This window comes from Rhamphochromis sp. 'chilingali', assembly GCF_963969265.1.
Source record: "Rhamphochromis sp. 'chilingali' genome assembly, chromosome: 19".
Classification (NCBI taxonomy): Eukaryota; Metazoa; Chordata; class Actinopteri; order Cichliformes; family Cichlidae; genus Rhamphochromis; species Rhamphochromis sp. 'chilingali'.
This window is the reverse complement of record NC_137946.1, coordinates 30,495,182-30,521,705: the sequence shown is the minus strand read 5'-3', so window position 1 is coordinate 30,521,705 and position 26,524 is coordinate 30,495,182. Positions and strand designations below refer to the sequence as shown.

Genomic DNA, 26,524 nt, shown 5'->3' with positions numbered 1-26,524 from the left:
TTGTCTGCAAACACTCACCAACTACTGGCCAAGCAGCAGTGGAACATGAGAAACACTTGAAATCACTCTGGTCAGTGTTCGCAAACAAGCTGGTGTCTTTCATGCAACTAGATGCAAACTTGGTCGCCATGATCACTTGCAGATCTCTGGGCCTGAGTGATGGAGGCCTAACAACTTAATGTCATCATACAGAGCCTAATCATGGGTTCTTTCACTTGCATCAACATCTCTTTGACTATAAATTTGTAGTTGCAGTTAAATGCTATCAAATGCAAGTTCAACACTTACCTTTTATCTATTGGACGTCACTACGGAATGACAAGAAAAATACTCCAGCTAAATGACGCACGAGCAAATTCAAAAGCACAATAATAATATACAGGGAGAAGCTAAACAATAAGGCAAAGGGTTGCTCTTAGGAGTGGTTGATCCATATGAACACTAAGAAAGGTCAAATGTTAAAAATAGTGCTGTCATCTCATTAAAATGACGTTTATGAGCTAACTGCGCTAACGCGTTGACACCGTGCAGCCCCACACGCGGGGCGATCTGCAGTAACTCTCTAACAGAGATTTGCCGCATTAATGCGGTTATGGCATTAACGTCATGTTAACGAGATTAATGTTGACAGCACTAGTTAAAAATAAAAATCCTTCAAAGATAAAGTGGGTTTAGTCTTTTGTTACTATTACATTACAGCGCTCCATGTTTTAGAGCCGCTGCATGCAGGAGACTGCAGCCTCATTGTTCTTGATACCGGTCAGAGGCTTGTAACAACCGCAATCAGTCGGATCACATGGTTGTATTACAAAACCTGTTTTTAAACAAACAAAATCATAAAGACTTTGTTTGATTCTAGCTATGCTACCATGTAGCTACAGCCAAGATAACTGCCACGTTTCTTACAAAATGCTGTTGTTGTTTCGTTCTTCTGACTGCTATCCTAGCCATCGGTTATCTTTTTCACCTCAGTTTCTCTTTGTTCTTTTCAAGCTTGACTCTTGTCGTTGTTGCCCTCCCAGTTCTGTACATGGGTCTAGGTGTGGCTGTTGTGCCTTGGTTCATTTTAAAAAAACACAGTTCATTTGAATTCTGACATCAGCAGCATCAAAACTTGCTGCTGATCAGCAGATGAAGAGCTGTGGTTCAGTTTTCAGTTTAGAGGTGGTCTAAAAACAAATGTAGGAGGAAAAAATATATGAACTCACAACTTTAAACCATTTGCTGGCTGATGAACACTGCTGCCCGGCTGACAGCTGTGAAAGCTTGAAAGGAGTTTTATGAACCACACACACATTTTCTGTGCATCAGGCTTTACTAGCAGACACCATTCATCTTTAAATAAATGCGCCGTTCATTTTTTGCTTAATTGGGCAAGCAAACTCTGCATGAAAGGTTAATGGATTTAGTGACTAAAGCTTTGAGTTGGTAACAGGAAGATTGAGAGATTCTTGGGTGAGATTAGTTTTATTTGGACTAAAAAAAGAGACTCATTCTTCCATCATACTGTTGTTGCTATAGCGTTTCCTTCCCTCTTTGTCCTTTTAAATGAAAAGACATCAAAGCCCTTCAAGAGACATTTGCAATGCTGATTTGTTAAAAATAATTTAAGAGCTACATTGCTTTCATCCATGTTTACTCGTTTGCATTCTTTTCCCGGGTCTTTTTTGTTGGTATGCTAGATTTCTTGGCATCTTCTCCTAAAAAACATCGATCCGTAGCACCACTGCAGTTGGAGTGCAGAGCCAAAATATCTTCTTAATACATTAAGAAGGATTCCCTTTCTCTCATTAAGGTAACCATTCCTCACTTTACTTTTCAGATGTAAGTTAGTGCCAAAAGTCAGGTATAATCAGATTGATTATGTGTATGGAATTATATTATTGAGGTGTTGGGGCCTTCAGCATTATGCCAGTGTAATTGCATTCTATAATTTGTTTTTGAAAGGAGCTATATAAACAAGATGGTACTTTAAAAGGACACAGCTTTTAAAGCTGCTCTGGGCCGCCGTGCTGTGGTTTCTGGTGTTCATGTTTTGAGGCGAGCAGATTGTAGAGGTTGAGGTGTTAGAGGTGAGTGATAAGACTTTTAATTTAATCTGACTGCCACTGAACCCGAGCTCTTGATCCCTCCTGCGGTGGGGCGCCCCTGTTATTAAGCTCAAGTGCTTCAGTGCAGGGATAAAGGGGATGGAAGGCACCAGTGCAGCAGGTCAGACTTTTCCCCCCTACAGCACAGTGTGGAGAGGGTAGATTCAATCTCTTATTTCCCCCGATTCTGTTTGTCCAAGCTGGAGCGATGCAACAAACTTGACAAGGAGTAATTGAATTGAAATAGCAGCCAGCTGATGTCCACTCTGGAGAATCGGGAGGGGAATGAGAGTATAACAACATTCAGGTGGGAAATTATAATTTTGCTCTCGTTACTATATGCCTGAGCTTAAATACAGCCTCTATCTTCATCACCAGAGAGGTTTCTTTCAGAAAATGTCTTGACCTTCAGCCGAAGGCAAGGAAGACTTTTCTAGATTAAAGTGTCTGAATTTCAAATTGTATAAAGACAGCATATTATGACTGTTATATCATCAGACGTTCAGGCTTCAGAGGTTCAAGTCACGACAGAAGTAGGAGGAATGCAAGATTTAGGCGGATATGGAGGACAGTGTGCTGTAAAGGTCATGGGAGGTTTTGGTGGAGATCTCATATAAAGTACACTCAATAAAATCTTACATAAATCTTAAATCCTGATTTAAAGTAGATGTATTTTAATCTGGCTTTTAGACAGATTTTGATCTTCTTCCCTAATCTCCTGAAATGCTTTGTCCATAATATTCATAATCAACTAGTATGTAAGCCTTAAACTGGCTAAACGGGCCAAATATTTATTGGTATTTCATTCACTGGTATTGATGTTAGTTTTCTAAGGTGCTATGAAAATGAGTTACACTAGTTTGTTTGGAAGAGCAGATTTTTGCATGTCTATATATAGACGAGAACACCTCTACAACCCACATGTCCCATCCGATCTCCTTAACTGGAACATCTAATTCCCAGTAGCTTGTGGAGAAGTCAGCAGCACACATTTCTAAGTAACATGTTGTAGCCTAAACACATCTGTATTGGATATTAGTTTGATCGTTATTGTGCAGCACACTGTGTTAATGTTTCAGCTGAATCTTTATTAGTTTTTTTTCTTGCATATTTTATCGACACGTTTATCTGTTAGTCAGATTGTGTTTGTGCATAATTGAGACTTAGATTAAGATCAGACTACATTTTATGGTTGATACCAAAACTCTGATAATTAGGTGGTAATTAATTAATAGGTGGTAATAATTAATTTCTTTCAACTGTTACACGTCTGCATCATTCAGCTAAATAAAAAACGGGTTGACATCAACAGCACACTGAGAGAATAAATTCAAAGCTTGTAATGTAAAAAAGATAATCCCGAACTCTTTGGGGTCAGAAGTTCATATAGTCAAACTTTTGACCCCAAAGTCTTCTCATTAATTTAAAGTGTCTAATCACTTAAATTCTAGTTTTAAATTACTAGATTTTCACACCCTGTAGACTTGAAAGGTAGCTCTGCTTTTGCTAAGTAGCATACCAAATCCAATTTGAGTCTTTGTCATTTAGCTAAGCATGATTGACTTGTCTCATTCTCTTCGGTGTAATTTCCTCTCTTTGGTCTCTGAAAAAAGTTCATGTGTTTCTAGATTGCACAAAGTTCTATCACCTCTGCAGTCCTTTATAAAATAGGATCCATATCTGTAGTTCTTTGAAGTTTTCAACTCTCTTTGTGCTACTTGAACCTGCTGCTTTTGTTCCTCTCTCCAGGATTTCATGACCAAGTCAGCATACCTTGCACCCCTGTGCGTACCCTATACAGTCCCTACCCTTCTTCAGTTTAAAGGTCCCTCTCCTACTTCTCCCATTTATCCTTTTTTTTCCTTTTATGTTTTGACCTTGTCTACTCTCAGTTGCTTTTTCCTGGTCGTGTCTTCCCACATTTTGTCTTTCTCACATAGTTTCTGTTTCATCTCGGAAATGTTAACCTCATCTGCCCCTCTCAATTCCAGGCTGTTCAGTTACACAAATTCACTCTCAGATATGATCTTTATCACTGCTGAGTCCCCGTCTCTCTCTCTGTAGGTGTGGATGTGTGGTGGTCGGATGGAGGACATTCCTTGCTCCAGGGTTGGGCACATCTACAGGAAGTATGTCCCCTACAAAGTTCCTGGTGGTGTCAGCCTTGCCAGGGTAAGTCTCAGATCTGTCTTAAGCATTATGGGAAAGCTTGATGTTTTCCATTTCTGGTGCCTTGTATTTGTTCAGTGACCTCATGGTGAAATGTCTTGCCTTGTGCAGAGGTGTCGGTTAGGAATTTCTCACCTCAAAAACCCTTTCTTCTCTTTACTGTCCAAACAACAAAAGCCAATGCGCTTTGGAGCGCCACAAACATAATAACCAGTCAGTCTAGGTGGTGCTGAGCAGAGTGTAATGAATAACTACACAAAGTAAATGCAAAGGAAATCCATTAGTTTCTTTAATATGAAAGGAAACAAAATCCGAATCAGGTTTAAATAACTAAATATCAGTATCAGTCTTAATAATGCTGCATTGGTTGGGCTCTACAGATGTTGTGTGAAAATCTATAATGTGTATGACTTCAACTTTGGTCTCTAGTGTGAGTGTTAAACTCCTTCCAACCTCCAAAAGTGGATTTCTTCACGTCTCCGTCTACGCGCAATATTGATGTGTATTTGGACACAACTCGGTAAACAACAGACAGACAAAAATCGTGATCAGGGACATTAAATGTTGGGCCATCGCATAAAAACTGTTACACTGATTTGTGTTTTTGTGCATGAATGTATTAAAAGTTGCAGCTATTTCACAAACCCTGCTTTCGAACTCGGTTGACATGCATGACCTCCACCTGTTTCTTCATTTAACTCCATCATCTCAAAGTTCTTCATTTAAGTCTCTCAGTGAAATGGGGGAATGATCGTTGCCATGCACACACAAACATCAGCAGCCTGTGATTACTGCACTGATGGTGGCAGTTGGATACTTTTAACACATCGCTCAACCCTTCCTGGGAGGTTGCAGAAGCATTAGCATTAACAACTCCTATCTGTGACTGGGCGTAAAAACCCGATTACTATCCAAAATCTACCATCTACTCAATACTGAAGGCTAGCATTACATGAAAAGACCACTGAATTGCAAGCCGCTGTGAGTGTGATGCAGGCTTTTAGCAGCTTTTGTTTCCTTTACTTTGCATTTCTAAAAGTTGTCACCTACACACACAGCATACAACTTAGGGGAGCTAATTATGAGAAAATTCTTTCTTTATTCCATGGCAGCTTTAACACTGTGAAACAGTATGAGAAGTGTTAAAAATGGCTTTCTGGCCTGTAGCTGAACATTATTCATTATGCATGACTCAGCCTCATTCTGACACCTGGCTCTGTTTGGCTCAGATGAATATGTAATTAATCCCTTTGGCCTCGGTTTTTGCCTTCTTGGTCTGACCATTAGCCCCACAGTGAGGCTGTATTGAATACTGATAGCAAACAAACAGGCTGGTTTTAACAGTATAAAAGTATTGACTGTACCTGGGGCTGTTATGAATCTGGTTTTTGTTGATTTCTCTACTAGTTTACAAAGAATCAAATAATAATACAGGTTTTTATTTACTACTGACTTGCCCCATTAGACTAGATGAATTAGCGCGATCTTAGGTCAAGATAACTCTGAACACCAAAGGCTCTTTTTGTACCACACAGTGATGGCTGAAGTCACTGACCAACTGTTGTATTTCATTTTAATTTTTAATTTTGGTATTAGCTGGTATATTTTATTTTGGCCATGGCTTATTGTAAAAATGTAAATAATATAACAAAAAATCTTCATGTTCGGCATGTATGGCTCTTCATTTATATCTGTTTTCAAACACACCTGATAGAAGATCTGACGGAAAAAATGTTAGGAAGAGTGGAAGGTGTTTTTTGTGTGTGTGTGTGTGTGTGTGTGTGTCTGTGTGTGTGTGTGTGTCTGTGTGTGTGTGAGAGATCTACAGAGCTTTTTTTGTATGTCAGCTTGGGGGGAGAAAAGATTGGCATTTTCTTGTTTTGTTTTTTAGTATATTTTTTTTCTCCACATGTCATTATCATGCAAGTCATTTTTAAAATGACTTACATGATAATGACACAAAGCGCTGTCACACACAAACAGCACTTTAAGATTTACCTCTGTTTTGTGGACCTTAGTTATCAGTTCAGCTCTAAAAGCATAAGGTTGGTTAGCACAATTTACAAAGTGCTCTTAAGCTGTTATTTTTTGTTTTGTTTTGTTTACTTTTTATTTGTGATTTTTCTTTTTTTAAACATTGGTGTGAAAAACACTGACCAGTGTTTAATAGACACTGAATAACATCCTTATATAAGTAAATACTTACTGTACATGGCTGGCAAATTTGAGAGTGCCCAAGTCTCATTACTATATATATACATGTTCACTTCCACAGACATGACCCCCTCCAAATGACAGTAACAATCACTGAGCGTATTTTGGATCATTTGTGTTGTCCAGACTCTTCAGTAGGGACTGGGGGGAAAAAAACAACAACAACTACAAAGAACTGCTTCTGTATATTTTATAATGGATTAGTTCTAAATTTATGAAGATAAATTTAGAAGTTCTAAATTTATGAGAATGTGTCAGTTGTTTTGGAAAACATAACTTCAAATATATCCTCCAACAAAACATTCAGAGAGATGGAGCTAGATATTTATTTCTATATATCATATCAAAATAAATCAAGTCAACTCGAGCTCTAGTATGATCAGCAAAATGATGGAAAATTTCATTTAGCAGCACAAGTATAATGTTGTGTGAGGAACACAAATCAATAGATTAGTGCAGGGGTGTCAAACACAGCAAACATAATCACGTAATCAAACAGCCCATTGCATGACTTTGCAAAGTGTGAAAACTGCCAAGGAGGGCATAAATTTGCATTTTTAGCTGTGTTTTTGGCAGTTTCACAGTCGTCTTACTAACAGACATTTCTTATTTAAGATCATATTTGGACTTTATGTACCCCACCATGTAAAATGAGTTTGATAGCGCTGGATTAGAGCTTCGACTATTTCGCAAACATTCGACTTGTGCAAATCCACCCCTCTATCCCTCTGCTCACTGAAGCATAAAGTTCTCCTGCAACATGCAGGAAGACAGCAGACGGCTAACAATTCATAACCCCAAAATGTTAAATGTCACAATGTGACACCATAATATAAAATAACCAATCAAAACAGCAGGAGGTGGAAAAAGTTTAAGATTTTGTGTGGTAAAATTGCTGGGGGGGCAGGGTTGTCAATCTGATGATGTGCTCTGGCTTTGTGGGTAAATAGGGCATAAACTTAAACCACTATTGATTTCCCTTAGGTGGCTAAAATCCATTTTGTTGCTGACTGTGTCGTCAACAGTCCATGACTTTAGTTCCGGTGCCGGTCAATGCTCCCGTCTGCTTGGCAGCTTGACACCACCTGCTGTTGATGACACACTGTTTGTGGCTCTCACTTCAAAGCAACTGAACCAACCCCAACTGAGTAAAAAGAGTTTTCCCAGTAAAAAGCTTATCATTCTAAACATCCACCCTTTTCCCCCCCGCCACTTTTATCAAACTTAGGGTTGCAGGGAGGCCAGAGTCTGTCCCAGCTCCCATAGTGTGCGAGGCGGATACACCCTGGAGCAGTCACCAGTCCATCAGAGTGCCTTAACTGTTTCAGTTTTAATAGTAGAGATCTGCTGCACAAAATCCAGAATGTATATCTAGACATGCAGAACTAACGGACTGAAGAATTCCCTTAACAGGACTCAATAAAGACTTTGGTTTGTGTAAGGATTTAGTCATGGCTCACTAAGAGACACTTCTCCCGTGCTCTAAAAATCTTTTGCCTCAGGAAAGAATTAAACCTTCAAGACTTTTTTTTTTTTTCCATTTATGTTGATTTTTTTTTAAGTATCGTGGTGAGAGAAGCATTTCAGCAGGTACAGATAAAGAGAACAAAGGATCTCCAGACATATTTATAGAGTTTTGTGTGCACGTATGTGTGTGCACATCAGGGAATCTCAGCCCCCGCTAAGTCCAGTCGGCACACAGGAAGATAGAACCACTGAACTGCACTTCACCTAGGGAGCACAGAGCTTGAGTTTTGCTGCAGGCGATGAGCTTTGCTACAGGGATTTTATGTGTGCCTGTGTGTGTGTGGCTGGAAGCTTTTCTTCACTACATCTGTACCTCCGAGGGTTGGAGGATTTGTATTTATTCCTTCCTGGGAGGATTGCTGAACTTGTATTCTCATTCCTTTCACCATCCCTGCCTCCAAGGCTGCTACCATCTATACTCCCAGGCATGCGTGCGCACCCCAGAGGCTGACACCTCAAAGGCTTCAGATGGATGGATTTCGCATTGCTCAGGCTTTTATGTTTGCAACTCAAAGCAGGCTTAAAGAACCTGTGTCAGATGTTGTCTGTGCTGCCATTACTGTCGCTCATTTTGCATCGGATTTCTCTCCTCCTCACCTGTTTTATGCCTCTTAGTCATGAATATTAATGCTCTTATAATGAGACAAAAAGGGTGGGGCTTTTTCTGTGAGCTTATGTCACTACATGTATAATTTAGTGGCCTAAATGTACAATAAATAATGCATTCTTTGTAGCTGATGTCTTACATTTGGGTGTTCTTGTTCATTTTAAGTTGCTCTCATTAGATCTTATAACAATCTCTGTTGAGCGACGGTTCACAGTGGACATTGATGGAGTCCTTTACTCCTCTCTCAGATTCTCAAGACTTCTATTGTCCTGTGCACTTACTCCACCTACACAGAGAAGGGAAACTCTTTTGAGGATCCGAGTGTTCAATGTTGTACCAAGAAGTCCTGGAAGTCTTCTCGGGTGATTCGAGCTCTACTCGCATCTTGACATGTGTAGATTCTACAGTGTCTCTCAAATGATTCACATAATGACCAACATCTTAAGATATGGTAGGTCAGGAAATCTCAGTGCCTTGCAACCAGCACCATATGACAAATTTGATATGAAATTGACGACACCGCTACTGTCGTTAGCTGCTGTTTTCAACGGGTCGTGCACATCTTGATTTTTATAACCTGGCAGGTTGTGCCAACGGTGCGTTTGCCGAGTGCACAATCGTGCCGTGCACAATCGTGCCATGCACCTATCGTTCAGGCGAATAACGTAATGGATGTGGTTGTGCAATGATATTACCAGCACCACATGAAGCAACCAACACAACTCCGCTAGCAGTTAAATATCTGGAACTCTGTCGGCTTATAAAAACTAAAGAAGCATCTTGTTTGCCCAAACAACCTACATGGATATATTCTGTTTATTTGTTTTGTTTATGTAGCTTGCAGTAAGTCCATATTCTATTTTTTTTTCCTCCTTGGTTTTCTATCAGTATCTGATGGTTTAAAAAAAAAAATTGTTTTTCCTCATGATTTTAGCAATTATTTTTTCAAGATGTGATCTTGTAAAAAGACATTAAATCAGACCTTTACGTGTTTCACTTTTTCAGAAGGGCTTCTTGTTTCGTAATCCTTATTTTTTTATTCTCCAATACTTCCTTGCACTAAGAGTAGCTCTTAGTGATGAAATACCAAGAAAAGTCTTAAAATTACCACTTTTTCTAAGAATTTCACCTTAAGGTTGGGGTTATCGAAATGGTTATTCCCAAGGCATATTAGCCCTTAAATCTGGTTGGAGTGGTGACTTTGACCTTTGGGTTTCTTTAGGGGAGGAGAAAAGGTGGAGCCACTGTAGTGCATCAAAAGAAGATGCCCCCCCTCTGAGTAAAGAGGAAGAATGAATGCAGTTGGCATTTGGGTTTTTCTTTCCTGATAATTCATCTTTTCAATCTTTAGTGAATAATGTCATCAGTATATAAATATAAAATAAAAACAAGTTGAATTGACAAAGCAGTAATACTTAAGTGTGGATTCACAACATCAACTCACATTATGCATATTGCTCCTTTTCTTCTGTTAAAGCCAAGCCAGTCTCACAGCTGATTTCAGATTTTCTTATTTCATAAAGCTACAAAGAATGTTTCAGATCCATGTGTAATGTCATTAGAGACCTAATTAGGCGTAACAGCTTCCCAACACCAAGTATATAGAAAAAAAGAAAAGAAACAGACAGTTTTTCATCCTTTATAAAGGCACCTTGTAAATTAGCACATAATTCAGTTCAGTGTTATATCTGCTTTCGTGACTAGAGACAAGGTACTTTTTTCATCTCTCGCCTCCCGGGGCACGATGACAGGTCCTGTATGATGACTGGCCTCCTTTCTACTGAGCGGCTTTGATCATTTTGTCATGTCAAATCAATCAAAACTTCAAGGGTGGCAGGATGTACAAATGATGGCTTTGTTTGTTGCAGTGAAGACACGATGCCCAGAAAGGCAGGAATTTAGCTAACAGGCCAGCTAACTGTAAGACATTAAAGCAGATTTTATTTATTTATATATTTATTACAAATATTTTCAGACAGCAAAAGCAGAAAAAAAAAGGCATAGGGGAGAATATTAAATGTGCTGCACAGCGTGACAAAACTAACACAGAATCTCAGATAGCTGTTCTGCAGATTACGAGTCTGGAATTAATCTAAAGGGAATTTCACCACTTTGATGATCAAACTGGTGGTTGGTTAGGGAATAGACGCAAGTACAATTGGTCCAGTTTCTCATTAGATGACTTTGAAAAACTGAAACTTCACAAATATTTAAATTTCTAACATATTTCATGACTTTTTATCAATGCATTTATCATAAAGAAAATTCATTAGATTTCTTCACCTATTTGCAGCTTTTGTGAAATCTTTCATGGCTCTTTTATGGAACAAAATATATTATTGATTTACATATGGTAAGATGGTAAATATATTAGAGGGTTACCTGCACAAACAAAGCCTGGAATATCCATTAGTAACCAACTAGTAGCCACAAAGGAATGTAATGTGCATGTGGACACTTGTTGCAGCCAATAGCCCAAATTGTAATACACTGAAACAGCCACGTTATTAAGAAAAAAGAGGAAATATTGGCTATAAAGGCTTTAAAGACAAAAACAACTTTCTCTACCTGAAAGTTGTTGTAAAGTTAACTTGGGCGTCTTTGAAGTAAAACTCTTAGTCTCCCACAACATTTTGATGAGATGTGATGCAGGAAAATGCTCCATTTTGTTGATGTTGGACCTCCGCCTTTGATACTGTGAACCATCATGTTCTGCTAGATAGGCTAAGACACTGGCTGGGTATATCAGGGTCTGCTTTGGAGTGGTTTGAATCTTATTTGCATGAACGATCCTTTTCTGTGGCTACCTCTGAGTACAGCTTCTCTTCTACTTTTCTTGCCTATGGTGTGCCACAAGGTTCCGTTTTGGGGCCTTTATTGTTTTTGTTGTATTTACTTCCTCTTCAGCACTTATTGAGCACTTTTAAGGACATTTCTTATCACTGCTATGCAGATGATATTCATTTATATATCTCCTTTAAGCCCAAGATGTTTCCATGCTACAGATTTTGCATAAGTGCCTAGACTCCATTAGAGGTTGGATGGCTGAAAACTTCGTTCAACTAAATGAGGGGAAGACTGAAGTCCTTGTTTGTGCTCCTAAAGGATTTGCATCTAGTGTTATGGAAAACTTGGGTCCACTTGCTACATTTGCCAAACCTTCTATCAGGAACCTCGGTGTAACTTTTGACTTTTGAATTATAAATTGTCATTCATGCATTTGTTTCATCTCGTCTGGATTATTGTAATTCTTTGTTTGCTTGTTTATATAAAGCCTCTTTGGAGCATCTGTAAGTTGTTCAGAACGCTGCTGCAAAGCTTCTGACCAAGTCCTCCAAGTACTCCCATGTCACACCCCTGCTGATTCAGCTGCACTGGCTCCCTAATAAATTCAGAATCCACTTCAAGGTTTTGACCTTGACATTCGAGGCTCTGCGTGGACAAGCACCAACATATATCAGGGAACCTTTACATCCATACATTCCCAGCAGGTCCCTGAGGTCATGTGATTAGGGCTTGCTGGTTGTCCAACACACGAGGCTGAAAACTAAAGGCAACAGAGCTTTTGTAACTGTGGCCCCTAGACTGTGGAACTCTCTCCCTTTGAGCCTGAGATATGTGGATTCGGTGGTCTCTTTTAAAAACAGCTAAAAACGTATCTTTTTAAACTTGCCTTTGGTTGATTTTTGTTTTTATGTTTTAGCTTCTGTGAAGCACTTTGTTTTGGGTTTTTTTTTTCTTGAAAGGTGCTATATATGTTTTTATTATTATTATTATTTTTTACTTTTAACTGCATTTCCTGCATTACTTGATTGTCAACCAAAGAGGCTGCTGTCTGATGAGCCAATTCAGGCACTACATACACAAATCACTGCTGTCAGTCAGTTTGTGACAGCTTAGCAAATTGGGGTATTTGTTGGTCCAGTTCGTGCAGAACTTGATCATGTAGTTGTGTAAGAAGCAGAATTTGAAAGAAGAATTTACTGCATATACAAAGAACTAACCTGATGGTAGCAAAGTTATTCTGTGAGCCTCGGCTTTTGCCAATAAATGAACCAACAACATTTTTATAAATATAGTCATTTATTTGATTGGTGTGAAAACTTGATGTCTGTTGTTCTGACAGTTAACAGTGTGAAATGTGGTCTGTAACTGTAGAGTTAACTGAGAAACCATTCTGATCTCAGAACCTGAAGCGAGTAGCAGAAGTGTGGATGGACGAGTACGCTGAGTACATCTACCAGCGCAGGCCTGAGTACCGCCACCTGTCGGCAGGAGACATGACTGTGCAGAAGGAGCTGAGGAACCGGCTCAACTGCAAGAACTTCAAGTGGTTCATGAGTGAGGTGGCCTGGGATCTGCCCAAGCACTACCCACCTGTGGAGCCTCCTGCTGCTGCATGGGGAGAGGTACAGTTGCTCTTATCCTCTAATTAAAGGCAGCCTAATTGAAAGATGGAACTAGAGCTACCAAGAAATGTGTGTTAGAAAGTCATGACAGTGAGTACTTTGAATATGTAATGTGAAGCTATTTTTTTCTCAGCTTCATGTAGTTTAGTTTTAAAATGCCACTTTGTGTGCCAGAGGTTCAGTCTAAAGATAGTTGGTCTTGTTACTGGTGTCTTAAGCAAATTCTTCCTTTTCTCCTTTGGTATGGCAGGCCAAAAGATAAGAGTAATTACCAGCGGTTTCCTCTAAAATAACTCAAGAAGCTGTCAGAAATTCTCTCCATTTGGCTCTAATATTCCTATCTGTCTGTCATACCAGACTGCTGTCTGGAGCTGTGGACCGGTTACACTCAGTGCATGAATTTAATTAGAGCTTAATTGCAGTGTTCTTGCCTCCTGAAATAACCCAAACTAATGGTGTAATACTACTTGAAGCTGCCTGATGATTTTTTTTTTGCATTATATTCTTTGTGATTTTGGTAGTTAAGAAAACCTCTGATCTCTGTTGAAGATGTACAACTCTTATTGCCTGAATAACGTCTTTCTGCCGTCTTTCATGCTTATGTGACTCTGCTCTTATGTGTGTTTTTTGGTGAAGATCCGTAACGTGGGTAGCAGCATGTGTATGGAGAGTAAACATTTTGTGTCGGGGAGTCCTATCCGCCTGGAGAGTTGTGTGAAGGGACAAGGCGATGTGAGCTGGAGACATGGACAGGTACGAAAAAGTCACTGAAGTCAGTTATTAATCAGTGTAGCTTGAATGGAGCCTGATTAAGGTCATGTTATTAGTTCACCTTTAACGTCTAATTATTACTCATTTAACCCAAGTTCTTCTGTATACAGGGAGAGTGGTGAGAAAGAAGTCAACCTGTGTGCTCACAGTGAGCACGCCTAACACGGTCCCATTGATACAATCACTGTAGGCGTCAATAAAGAAAACCTGCAAATCCAGAGAATTAATGCGCTGACATTGTCCAGATCATAACAAAATGTGCATCTTCATTAAATTAAAATCTCAAAATAGAATCCAGACATATCCTGAGGGGAAGCGTAAGCTGCAGCGTAACTGTATTAGGCAAACTCGGCACAGCATCATCGCTGCCTGTGCTGCTCGCGTTGGTAACCTGGAGTGTGTCTGCCATGTTGTCAGATCTTTCTACTGACCAAGCTGAACTTGCAGTACAAAGCTCAAAAAATGTGGCCTTTGCGTACAGATTTATAGGCGTCAACATGGTTTGACTTTTTAAAGACAAGCCCAAGTGGCCGGTGGAGAAACTGCAGGTTTTGCCAATCTGTGAGTCCCAGAGGATGTTATGATTCCAAGGATTTTGCAACAGAAACGGCCTTTTTGTTTTTTGTTGTTTTTCTTTATATTTTTCAAATTTCCCACGTGTGGGACTAATAAAGGTTATCTTATCTTATCTTTTTCTATTTCCATGGGAGTTTTGGTTCATCCATCATAATGTTTTTTTTTCTTTCGTGTTTTTGTTCAGGTTTTTTTGTTTTGTTTTGTTTTCATCAAAGACTTGCGTTCTACTTTATTTTACTTTTTTTCTTGTGGACCTGCCCTTAAATATTGGAAACCCTTGCACACACAGTTCCCTTTTTATTTTTAAAGCCTGTTTTTGAAACTTTTAACTGCCTCCTTTTTCATACATTAATTCAACATTAGGCATGCAGAAACCATACTTTGATCTTCTTTTGATACCCGGGCCAAAAGTCGTTATTTTAGAAGTTTTTAATAGTTTAATTTTCCCCATATAATTTTAATAGTTGATGTAATTGCACCCTTGATTTCATCAGGATCCTGGCACGCTTTATTAAAAGAAGTTGCTCTTTAATTTTGTCATTTTGTCAGTGATGTGTTTCACTCTCCGCCCCGTACTTACTCAGAAGATTCATTATACTGTGGTCAGATTTCCCAGCATTCCCTACATTGGGAGTTTTCTGTTAGCTTCGATAGTGTGGGCCAGTCCTTACATTGCTGAAGGTGGCAGGTGTACAGGTAGGAGTGATTTATTATAACGGCTATTTTCTTGCTGTGTCATCAGGCTGTCCAGGATGTAATAAGCATTATAGCGATCACCTATACTCCACAATGTAGATTTAAAAAGAAATCTAAAGGAAAGCGTAGTCTGGTGGTCCACAAATGTGCCTTTCAACTACAAAGTTGAGCGATTTTAGGTTTTTCCTAAGGGCACATTTATGAAATCGCTTAAGTAATTGGATTTTGTCAGCTAACGAGACATAAATGTCAAAAAAAATAGTGCCCGCATAGATGGAAAAGCTTCTTCATTATCTCTGCATTGTTCTAAAAGGACTCTGCACTCACACGTCACAGCGTAGATCTTAAAGCACAGCTCATAATACAAACTTAATGGATTGAATGTCCCCTTTTGTTTCCACAGCCAAAATACTGCGCCTCAGAGCTCTGACAGTTTAATTGCTTTAATCTGAAGATGCATTGTAGTTTAATTTGTGTCACAGTCTCAATCTGTATTCAGAGCCAGCACGAAATGCATTCGCTGCAGCTCACAGGTGGCCTCTCTGGCAGCTGTCCTTGTCGGGGCTTTTCGATCCTGTACAGGAGGAGTGGAGCAAATCATTCAGACAGTGTTTGGGAGCCAGAGGGGCGACAGTCACCTGGACACAGATGGAGATTAAAAGTTTCATTTTGTATGTTTGGTTTTAAGTAAGAGCGAATTAGACTTTTTTTTTTTTTTTTTTTTGGTCTGGATATGTCTGGAATCCAGAAATACTTCTACATTTACCAAATCAAAATGAGTCATTTGCTGGTTTTAATGAAACTAAATGCAAAAATCTAATATGAGTTGTTAGCTGAGACGTTTCAATTCATTGAACATATCAAGATTTATCATAATCGTTGATTTCACGGCTAAGGCAGCTTTGATATCAGCAGATTATGATATCAATCATTCTGATGAACTCATCGACATGTAGACAAATGGATAAGGATCATAAGAAGCTGCGTTAATCCATCACTGTCACAGAAAACAAACTAAGGGTCAAGAAAAAGAACAATTGATACAGCACACGTTGGTCTTTGTTTTTTAGGTTTAGAACCATGAATAAAAACTGTATGTAATTATGGATATACTCTGTATTCATAGATATAAGATAAATACAAAATTATTGAATCAAAAATAAAGCAGTTTTTACCAGAAGTCCCAACCGATTCTTATTCTTCACCGTCAGGTTGCCAAACCAGGCAGCGATACAAAAGAACATCACAGATTCAATAAAACTTCTATAAAACAAAGACAACATCTCAGATGAGACATTAAAAGATCTCGTTTTCCTTAAAAAGAAAAGTCTTTGTTGAACTTTTTTAGTAGTGGCATCAGCATGAGATTGAAAACACAGTTAATGGTCAAGTACCACACCTAGATATTTATAACTCTCAACTATCCCAGCTTTAATGATAATATGTGATGAGCTATCAGAGGACTTCCTAAAATCAATAATCATAGTTTTTTCCCCTCCTTTAGTTTAGTTTTAGACACATTAAGTGAAAAGAAGGACTCATCACACCAATTTACAAAATCATCTACAACCTGTCCATGGCCTGACTCGTCCCCCACTAGAAGACTGACGATCACTGTGTCGTCAGCAAACTTCAGGATGTATCTGTTCGTGAAATTACTGCGACACTCATTTGTGTACAGAATGAACAGAAATGAGTGTCGGCTATCAAATAAAACACAGTAAAATTCAGCAGTATTTTAAAAATTATTACTAATTTTCCCAATGACCTAAAGGCTACTCTAATAATAAAGTAGTAAAGTGTTGTTCTCATTTCAAGTAAAATAAGGCTTCTCCTTAAAAATAATAAGAGCTTGTCTTCAAATAGTGTTTAATTTAAAATAATGAACAGGTTTAGTTGGGGTTTCCCCTTTTCTTCATTGTTCTGAACTAAATTTTCTTTAAGCCTCCTTTCCCCGCCACCTGTTTCTCCTCTTCAGACTTCTGCAGCTCGTCCTCTGTTTCCTGTTTTCACGTGTGCTCTGAATAAAAGATTTGATTGACTGCTTAGAGAGTTACAAAGCTCGCAGTTGGGTCTGTGTTTCCTTTGTACATATACGTGACTATAGTAAAGACAAAGGAAAAGGCTGCACACATTAAAATAACCTTTGCAGAGAAAGATGGAAACAGTCTGTCAAAATCTAGTAATATGTCTGCGTCTGTGAAGAATGACGGGGAATCATAATAACAAAAGGTACACTATTGCTCATCTGTCAAAAACATGATACCTTGCTTAAGCACCTTCTATGACACCAGCAGTCCAGAGAGGAGGGTTTTGTAGCGATTTGATTATATTGTGGTCATAGACTGAACCTGACTCTTCTTTTACAAAACTGTGGTCTTCTTTCAGACCACATGCACTAAAATGCACCCAGTGTAGTGTATTATATTAGGACATTTTTCTGCATGCAGACATGTTTATGGGCTGGTTGACATGAGGACAAAGGATAAACATTTTCAGTAAACGGTTAAAAAAATATCTGCTGTGTACATAACTCTTTCATTTGGTTAGTGTATATATATATATATATATATATATATATATATACACATATACATATACACACACACACACAAAATGCAGTGCGAGTTGAAAAAATCTGCCTATTTAAAAGCTGCTCCCTTTTCACAAACGGGCACCACAGCAGGTAACTCCACGTGTTGGATTTGGCAGAGTCTTACACCAGATGCGTTTCCTGACATTTGTGTCTCCGGCTGGAATTGAACCAGCTACCTTTCGGTCATCAGTCAGATGTGTTACCCTCACTGGATATGGGGGAAAAATGGTGACTAAAGTGTAGTGAACTCTCCTGTCAGTGCTGCACTGCTTCCAGTACGGCTGCTATTTTTAGATTGCTCCCTGAAAGTCTGATTCACACTGAATGGACACAGACTGGCATTTGTATCGCACTTTTCTTCTCTTACTGACCATTCAGAGCACTTTGCACTGCAAGCCAATTTCACCCATAGCACTTCACACCTACAGCCAATCAGAGAATCACAAATTAACCTAACATGCATGTTGTTGGGTTTTGGGAGGAAGCCAGAGTAACCAGGAGAGAGGAGAACACAGGTTTCATACAGAAAACTCCAGAAACCGAGGTGTTCAAGTCTCCTCCTGTATAAAACAGGTCAGAAGTTCCCATCAATAATCAAAGGCCACAACTATGATAAACTTTTAGATTTTTATAAAATTCAATTCTGAACTCTACAGAAGCAAAACAGCACAAAGGAGCAAAAGCAGCTTAATAGGAAAGTGAAAGTTTCTTACAGTAGGTTATAAAAACGATTTCTCCCACATTGATATTTTAACCCTGTATCGCTCTTTTCAAAAGTTCTGACCTACAAAACAAACGATTCATTTCAAGTCCCCTGCAAGTCCCTTCACCCTGTGCTGAGAATTTTTCATGTCGCGTAAAGATCATCGCACTTCAAAAAAGGAAAAAATCATTACGTTATATCTCCTGCAGGTGTTTACGTTTGGCTGGAGAGAGGACATTCGGGTGGGCGACCCCATGCACACGAAAAAAGTTTGCTTCGATGCCATTTCCCACAACAGCCCCGTCACCCTGTACGACTGCCACGGCATGAAAGGCAACCAGCTGTGGCGCTACAGAAAGGTATGACAGAGATGAAGCGGAGATCAGAGTCGGAGCCTTCGGCGTGGTTATGTGTAATGTTTGTGTGGTGAGCTCTTTCTCTGAGCCTTTTTGTTTTCCTCTTACAGTACAAAACAGCAAAATTGCAAATGTAATTGCTTCAGAATGAATGACTTCAAGAATGCTTAATCAGTTCCCAAAGCTTTGCACTTTTTAACCGAATCTACGGGGCTCATTATGTTGTTGTGCTTTTATGCTCTGCTATTACAAAGGGCCACGTTTCTATTTTTGTAACCATTGTGGGATTTAATGTAGCCACAAAGAAACATGCTGGCAGCAGTAAACAACACAAGTTGAAAGCGTTACTTGCAAACATTGGTTTAAAGTGGACCTGTTATACCCATTCCCAGCTCTGTATATTCATTATTTGATTCTATTAGAATATCTTTGCATGAGTTACTGTTTAACATGAGCTGAGTTTTAGTGCAGTCTTTATCCTCCACCACAAACAAGCCATTATAGTTCCTGTCCTCCACCCTTAACCCAAGATTATTCTCATTGGCCGTCCCTCACAAACAGAAGGTTTGAACAGTCGAGATATCCCCTCTCGCTGACATAAAACAGACGAGACATGAAAATGTTGAGCATTTAGAGCAATAGCTGTCAGGGAGTCATTGTTTCAAACACTGTCCATGTTTCAAATGAGCTTCCAAAGAGTTTCTCTTTGACGCAGCCCGTCATCTCCCTTGTTTCTCCCTCCAGGATAAGAGTCTGTATCACCCCGTCAGCAACAGCTGTATCGACAGCAGCCTGAACGAGCGGCGTGTCTTCATGAACACGTGTGACCCGTCCTCGCCCACTCAGCAGTGGCTATTTGAGAAAACCAACGCCACCGTGCTGGAGCACTTCAATCAGGGCGCCAAGTGAAGTCCTGCAGCATCCACGAGGAAGGACTCACGCAGAAGTGGAGCTGCTGCTGCTGCTATTGCGAACTGGGGTATTTCCCATTTACCTCGCAATGAGGTGACAGCTGTTTCTCTTTGGGGTGCTGGGAGTGAGGCAGGACGGCACGCAGAGGGGGTTAGTTAAACGCATTAGTGTGAGGGAACATTGGGTTTGAGTTTGATTGATGGGATTTGTGTAAAAGTTACTCTGTGAGAGATGGGTGTGTTCTGTCGGGGTGCTGCTGTGGCAGTAGGTCTGTCTCACTTCCTGATTTTTATTTAATTTTTTTATCGTCTGCCATTCCTCTTTATTTCTTTTGCCTGTTTCAAATCTCCCTCTCTTCCCCTGTACTGTTTCCTCTCTGGGGGTTTGTTGTTTGCAGTTCTCTCTCCCTCTCTTTCTGTCCATCTACCTTTTATCCTCCAATCTCTCCTCCCTCGTTTCTCTCCCGGTCTGCCACTGCCTGCATGTCCGTCTCTATCTGCCTGCATGACTGCACCTTTGCCCACCTTTTTCATTCTCCCTCTCAAATATCCTTATGTCTCTCCAGCTCTGACAACCTCCCTGGGGGTAGATGAAGGGGGGGAGGGGCTCTTGCTGAGCCAAAGTCGTACTGACACCTGGGTGAAGCCAGGCAGAACCACTCTGAAAATCACCTGGTGAAGTGATTCTCCTTTACAACCTTCTGTTCCCTCCCTCATCCTTCCCCTCATGTGTGTAACTCCTGGTTTGCGGGCAGAGCTGCATTGAATGTAGTGGGTGAAAGTTGACAAAGACGGTCCAAGGAGATAAGACCTTTTGCACGTGCCTCACTTATTTGTTCCTTATTCTCTGCTTTCCTGTCTGTATTTATTGATTAGTCCTTCACAGATTTGTCACTGTGCCACGTTCTTCTTATATTCCTCAGAGGCGAGCGCTATCCGATGCCAGGGTATGTGCAGGCTGACTCCTGCTGGGTATTGGTGCAGTCAGACTAGATTTTGCTTTCTTCATAGAGGTCCTGCATCTCTTAAAATAGCCAATAAGAATGCAGGCTGTCTGAGGCCTACGCAGAGATAAAAGCGACAATGGCAAACAGAAGATCCAAGGTAAGGTCATCGCACTGCAACAAGGCTCCAACAAGTGCTTCCTGTGAGATCTCACCCTGGAGTGGGTCCATTTATTTGAGAATGCTTTGAGAAAAGCTCCTCAAAGCAGTGACCACTAAATCAGGAGGTATTTGTTCAGAATTTAGTTTTAAGGTTGCGTGGTTACTGCGGTTTGTTAGCTAAATAGCCGTGCTACTTCGCATCACTACGACGACGACTCATTATTCATACTACATCTCATAGGATTTGCAGTATACAAGCAAGTGTGCTTTTTTGGCACTACGCACACAGCAAGATGTTTAAAGTTTGGGGCTCATTTGCCTGCTACATTCAACAGTGTGTACTTTGTTGGGGCTGTACCAAAAGCAAATGGAGAAAACAATATGCAATTATTATAATAATAATAATTATAATATGCACTGTAAGTTTTCCCAAGCCAAACTTCTGTCTGACTGCACCACGAGAGCTTCTTTGTCATTATTGTGGTGACAGTGGGAGTGGGAGTAGCTGTCACACCTCTTTGAGTTTCTCCTTTGCTTTCTGTGCGCTATTTGCCGCTTTCCACTCAGTCACTAAAGCAACCCGGTCACAGACGGCCAAGCAAGGGGTCTCGTCAAGGTGCGGAGCAGCAGGCAGCACCACAAATAGACCCCTGCGCGCCCGGATGGCTGGCCGTGTGACTGACAGGCCAGCTGATTCTCAGCAGGGCTGCCTGATTGGCCGGCCGCCATGCTGACACATCACTTTAGAGTACAGTGTGAGCGGGAGTAGAGACCAAAAGGGGAAATTATCCAGGATAGCCTCGCCAAGGTAGCGCTGGGATTGAGACTAACGTGTGTGTGTGTGTGAGTGTGAGAGGGGGGTTTAAAATGCATTAAGCACTTATGGAATGATAAACTTGAATGAAATCTTAGTGCCTTGTTAGAAGAGGACTAGATGTTGCTGTGTGTATTTGCAGAAAATGTGTGTGGCCTGAAATGTCCAGATGAAAATAGGGAACAATTCCTCAATTCAGGAAGTGACTTTGCTTGGATTTTTTTTATGCTGTAAAAGACTCCTCAAGTCTTTGAACTGATCATGAATTGACTTCTGGTGCAGGACCTTGAACGCACCACTGGCTTTGTGAACACACGTGTAACTGCTGGCTGTGAATAGAGCTAAAAAGACTGTTTTTTGTTGTTTTCCCAGCATATTTGCTCCTGCTGTCAAAAGTAAACCACAACCCTAAGAAGACCTTTTGTTGTATTGAAATCATGATATGATGCTGTGTTGTTTTCCCACTTGTTCAATCCAGAATATTATAATGAGAGAGGAAATTGCTGTCTTTGTTTACCAGTGTCGCCATCCGCCTTTATAAATCCTTTTCTTCATTCTGTTTTTAATCAAATGTGCTTTCATCCTTTCTTTGATCCTGTGGTTTAGCTGATGGTGATTTTGCTTGAATCCCTGTTTGACACTATGTTTTGGGATGTTCTGGTCTGTCGCCTGCGCACATTCTCTAATCCCATTTTGTGAAGCAGAACAATGTTCAGTGTGTGCCATTTTAATCATCAGATCCAGGTATTGGGCTCTGGAAGATATTTACATGCAGTAGTAGACCAAAAGAAATGGTAATATTCACTATATATCACAATATTTCAGTATTTAAGTCAGATATTAGAAAATGTTGGGGAAAAATATATATTGAGCTCCTTGTTGTGTGCAGATTAAAACCTTTTCCAACACAAATGCAAAACGGATTTTATCACAATCAGTGCAAACAATGATTTGTTGTTTCCAATTCTGTCTTATCACATAAATTGTTCACACAAATGTTAACCAAGAACCCATATTTAGATAGCAGAGCTGGTAGATTTGCAATGAGATTATTGAGAGGTGAAGATAAATAACTATCACAAGTGTTTTCTAACCTGTTCGACTGTTAAGTTGTTAAAACCTGATCTACTTTTCAAAAAACCCTTCTTGAGTTACAGTAAATGGTTCATTTACCAGCATGTAACTGTTATTTATTAGCAGCAGGAGCGTACTAAATGTAAACCTTTTTGTTGTACACTGTACACTGTCAAATTGTTAAAAGATGACTTAGAATTATTGTTTCAGACCACCGAGTAAGATTACCAGCAGATGATCCAACAGGAACAATTTGTTATCCACTGTATATCCAGATATGATTTCTTTGAATTTCTTTTCTTTGACATCATACTAGAATTGATAATGGGCTGGGCTGTTGCTGGGATTGTTTGTTTGTTTGTTTTTTCTAAAGAATTGTCAATACGAACACTCTTTGTGGAAGTTTTATAGAAGGTGGGTACATAAGGCAACATTTTTGGTTCAAATGAGACTGTCGAAGTACTAAAAGTTACTTTATAGTTCTCTCTGAGAAAGTGTACTATTCTTTAATATTTCATCTTGTTTTTCTTCTCTCACATTTATCCTGCAGAACAGTTTATTGCATCTGTTTTTCCTTGAGTCTGCCAAGCCCAACTGTCACATAAATCTTGGATAAAAAGAAGAAGATTATCATCATTACAGACTTTTGGCTGTGTTGTATAGAATTAGTAAGAAAAGTGTTTTAGGTAGCTGATGTGTTAGCTTGTGCTTTTTCAAAGATGTTTTAGGCATGAAGAGCTGTAGTAGGGCCAGAAAATCCCTTATTCCAATAAAACATCAGGGGCAGCAGGATCAAATGCAGTAGGACGAGCTGATTTTAGAGAAAATGTTGAACTTAGCTGTCAAATAGAACGCCATGATTAGTCAACTGGAAGGCCAGTGTTTAAACAGGTATCTGACAGTTTATTGACAGTAAATCATGATATAATTTGACCTGGAACGTGCTAAAATGCTTTATAGAATAGCCAAAGTCCTATTTTTAAGTAACAAAATATAAAATACAAAATTACAGCAAAAGTCTTATTTAGATGTCCTAATCTTCCCTGCAGAGTAATCTTCATGTTCCCCTTGCCTCAGCTGCGCAGAAAAGAAGCAGAGGTCATTGCTGGTATTTAGAGTTGAGTCTTTTGGGTCTCACAACCAGAATCGTCATTAACATGACTTCTTTTTTTTTTCCCTTCAGGAAAATGTTTGGTAAAGCCCCAGTCACACAGGCCTGGATCCACCATGATTGAGATGTTGGTGCTATCACTAATAAATCTGAGGTTAAAATAACATTATCAGTATAACAAATTAAGCTATCTCACTACAGTCTAAACTCAGCTCTCTGTCCCTGTTGTTGAAAGAATAATCCCAAGCTTGGCATGTTTGCCTCGAGGGCAGGAAGACGAGGAGCACCTTTTTGTGAATTTTTTTTTGACAGTTTAGTGAGTCGTCACAAAATGATGGGAACTGCATTCTGCAGATAGGATGATAGCAATGATAATCAGCTGTTCTGCAGGAAAGGATGGGGGAGGAAACGAGATGATGGCAAAATTGCGTTCATGCTCTTCATCTTTACTGTGTTTTGTACAAAGTGCATTAAATTAAAAATGAACTTAAATGGATCTGTGTCTCTGGGGAAATTTCACAGGATGTTGCCAACTGTATCCCTTCAATTATGTTTAATTGAATAAGCTTTTAAAAGTTTGGGTTTTTTTTCAATCAGAGTAATATGTACCTTTCCATTGCACATGTAAAGTTTGTTTTATTACATCAAAGGATAACTTGGGTCGAAGACTTTCAGGCACTGCTTTATTTCAGCTTTTATCCACTGTGGTAAAGTATTTAAGTAAAGAAAAACTTCCTTGCAGACACTAGGGATACGAATTTAGCAAATCGATTTCACTAGCACTTAACATAGATCGGTTCTCATTGGCACCGTTTTTAGAGTCGACACCATCACTAAGAAACATATCAAAGGAAAGGAATTGAACTACTGGGAACTGTTCCCTACAAGACCCGATCCTCAATTCCTGTCCCTAGCTGGCACCCATATAATGGTATAAACCACAGTTCAAGTACACAAACACTTCAAATGTAATACTTTTCCACAGCTGCTGGGATAGAGCAATCGTAAATGTGCTGAAACGTTTTATAACGTTAAGATCCAAATGCATTTTTACGTTTTTTTTTTTTCCCACCTTCACATGTTCAGTCGAAAGTCTGTTGGGCAGAATAATCGTAATTTACAGGAGCAAATGTTTTTAATGTCAGTGGCCAACGTGGCCCATCACACAATGTTGTGTAGGTGTGTGAGCTTTGATGTGTAGGGAAGTGTACATTTTGTATCTCAAAAATATCCAATATTTTTTTTCTACTGACATTGCAACTGTAAAGGTGTATTTAGGTATTTAACAAACTGTACAATTAAACTGGAATTGTATGATATTTTTTTCTGAAAATTGTAAAATAAAAAGGTTTCTATATTTGGATGAACGTCTGTCTGTGCTTCTGGGACTTAATTTTTAAAAAAAAAAATTCTCCATAGTTGAATAAAATAGTTATCATCAAATCAGTTATCACACACAAATGAAGTTATCATCAAATCAAGTCTTTTTATATAGTTTTATAATGGGGGGGGACTTATACTAGAAGCCTCTCGCCTCTAACCACCTCTTTAAGCCGGGAGTGTCACTGCGATCCTGCACCCAGGGCACTTGGGGCTTGGTCCAATCTCTTGGGTTGGGGTGACGATGTCTCCCCCCAGCATCGTCCTGACTCCCCCTTGCTGTAGCATGCATCTTTTTTACCCCCCCCCTTTCCTAACATCCAATCCATATAGCTTTCTCAGTTTTGCCCTCAGATGAGACGAAGACATTCTCAGTCTGTGTGAGGCAGTGACCAATCAGCGTAAGAGATGACAGAGCACCAGGTGGGCGAAAAGGCTGCTCATTCGTCTTCCCTAAATAACTTCAGCGTAAACGTCTGGTGCTCACAGCTTTCTAATTTCCTCCCCTTGTCACTTCTTGTTGTAGGTTCTGTATGGCTTTAATAGTTTCTCTGACTGATGGTGCAAAAACACACTTTCCACATGCGTTAATCCCATAATCATTTCCCCCAGCAACCCGCTAACTCTGATAGCTTTCAGGTTTCAGTGATTTATCCGTGGCTGGAGTGATATTGCTTTTGCAAGTTGGCCCATTTCTCCCAGAGTCTCCTGGGATGTGTCGTAACTCAAAACTTTTCATGTTGGCTGAGAAGGACTGAGAACGTTCTGGTTTGGTAAGAACACTTATAGTGTCCGTGTTATGGGAGCTTTCATGTAATTGCACAGTCACAACACTCGAGCAGCAACATGCTGATCAAAGGACTGGTTTTAGGTTTCTGAGAGTAAAAAAAGAGAAAAAAAAAAGTTTCAGTGATGATGCAATGTATTCAGGGTGTGCAAACCAGACTGATGTTATCTGCATACTAATTGTTTTCATATTCATATTTATTTCCAGTTAATTAGCAAATAATCAACATTCCCTGAGACTCGGGAGCTGTAACTGGGACAGATCAGGCTATTACATTAGCACAGTGTTCCTCTAAAGATATCCATTAAGTTTCTTTATTGGGCTCAGCACCATTATAAAAAGAAAAACACAATCCAATTGTCTCCCATAATTCACTAATACCCTCTCTCTGTGCTGCTTGCTCTCTGGGCCAACAGCTCCTTCAGATTACACAACAAAATGGGAAGACGTTTCAATGACAGAGTGTCACGGTTTTGATTCCACGCATCTTCAAAGAGTACAGAGGGTTTGTCACATTGAACTGCACAATTATATGGGGGTGTGGGGAATATGGTTGCCTTTTGTTTTGCAATTTCTTGTCTCACGTCATTTTGTTCCATCCCACGCTGACAAGAAAAGTTTCGGATG

At 39.7% G+C, this 26,524-nt stretch overlaps 1 protein-coding gene across 1 annotated transcript in view; it reads left to right on the top strand.

Annotated features, from left to right (window-relative positions):
- Window positions 1-25,084, top strand: part of LOC308386783 (polypeptide N-acetylgalactosaminyltransferase 10-like) — a 124,535-nt gene extending 99,451 nt beyond the window's left edge. Inside the window, exons 8-12 of the mRNA XM_080866559.1 lie at window positions 4,155-4,262; window positions 12,795-13,016; window positions 13,653-13,769; window positions 18,568-18,717; window positions 19,459-25,084. Coding sequence (XP_080722685.1) covers window positions 4,155-4,262; window positions 12,795-13,016; window positions 13,653-13,769; window positions 18,568-18,717; window positions 19,459-19,623 — 762 coding nt within the window. The 3' untranslated portion in view covers window positions 19,624-25,084. The remainder of the gene's footprint in view (window positions 1-4,154; window positions 4,263-12,794; window positions 13,017-13,652; window positions 13,770-18,567; window positions 18,718-19,458) is intronic.
- Window positions 25,085-26,524: the final 1,440 nt, after the last annotated feature.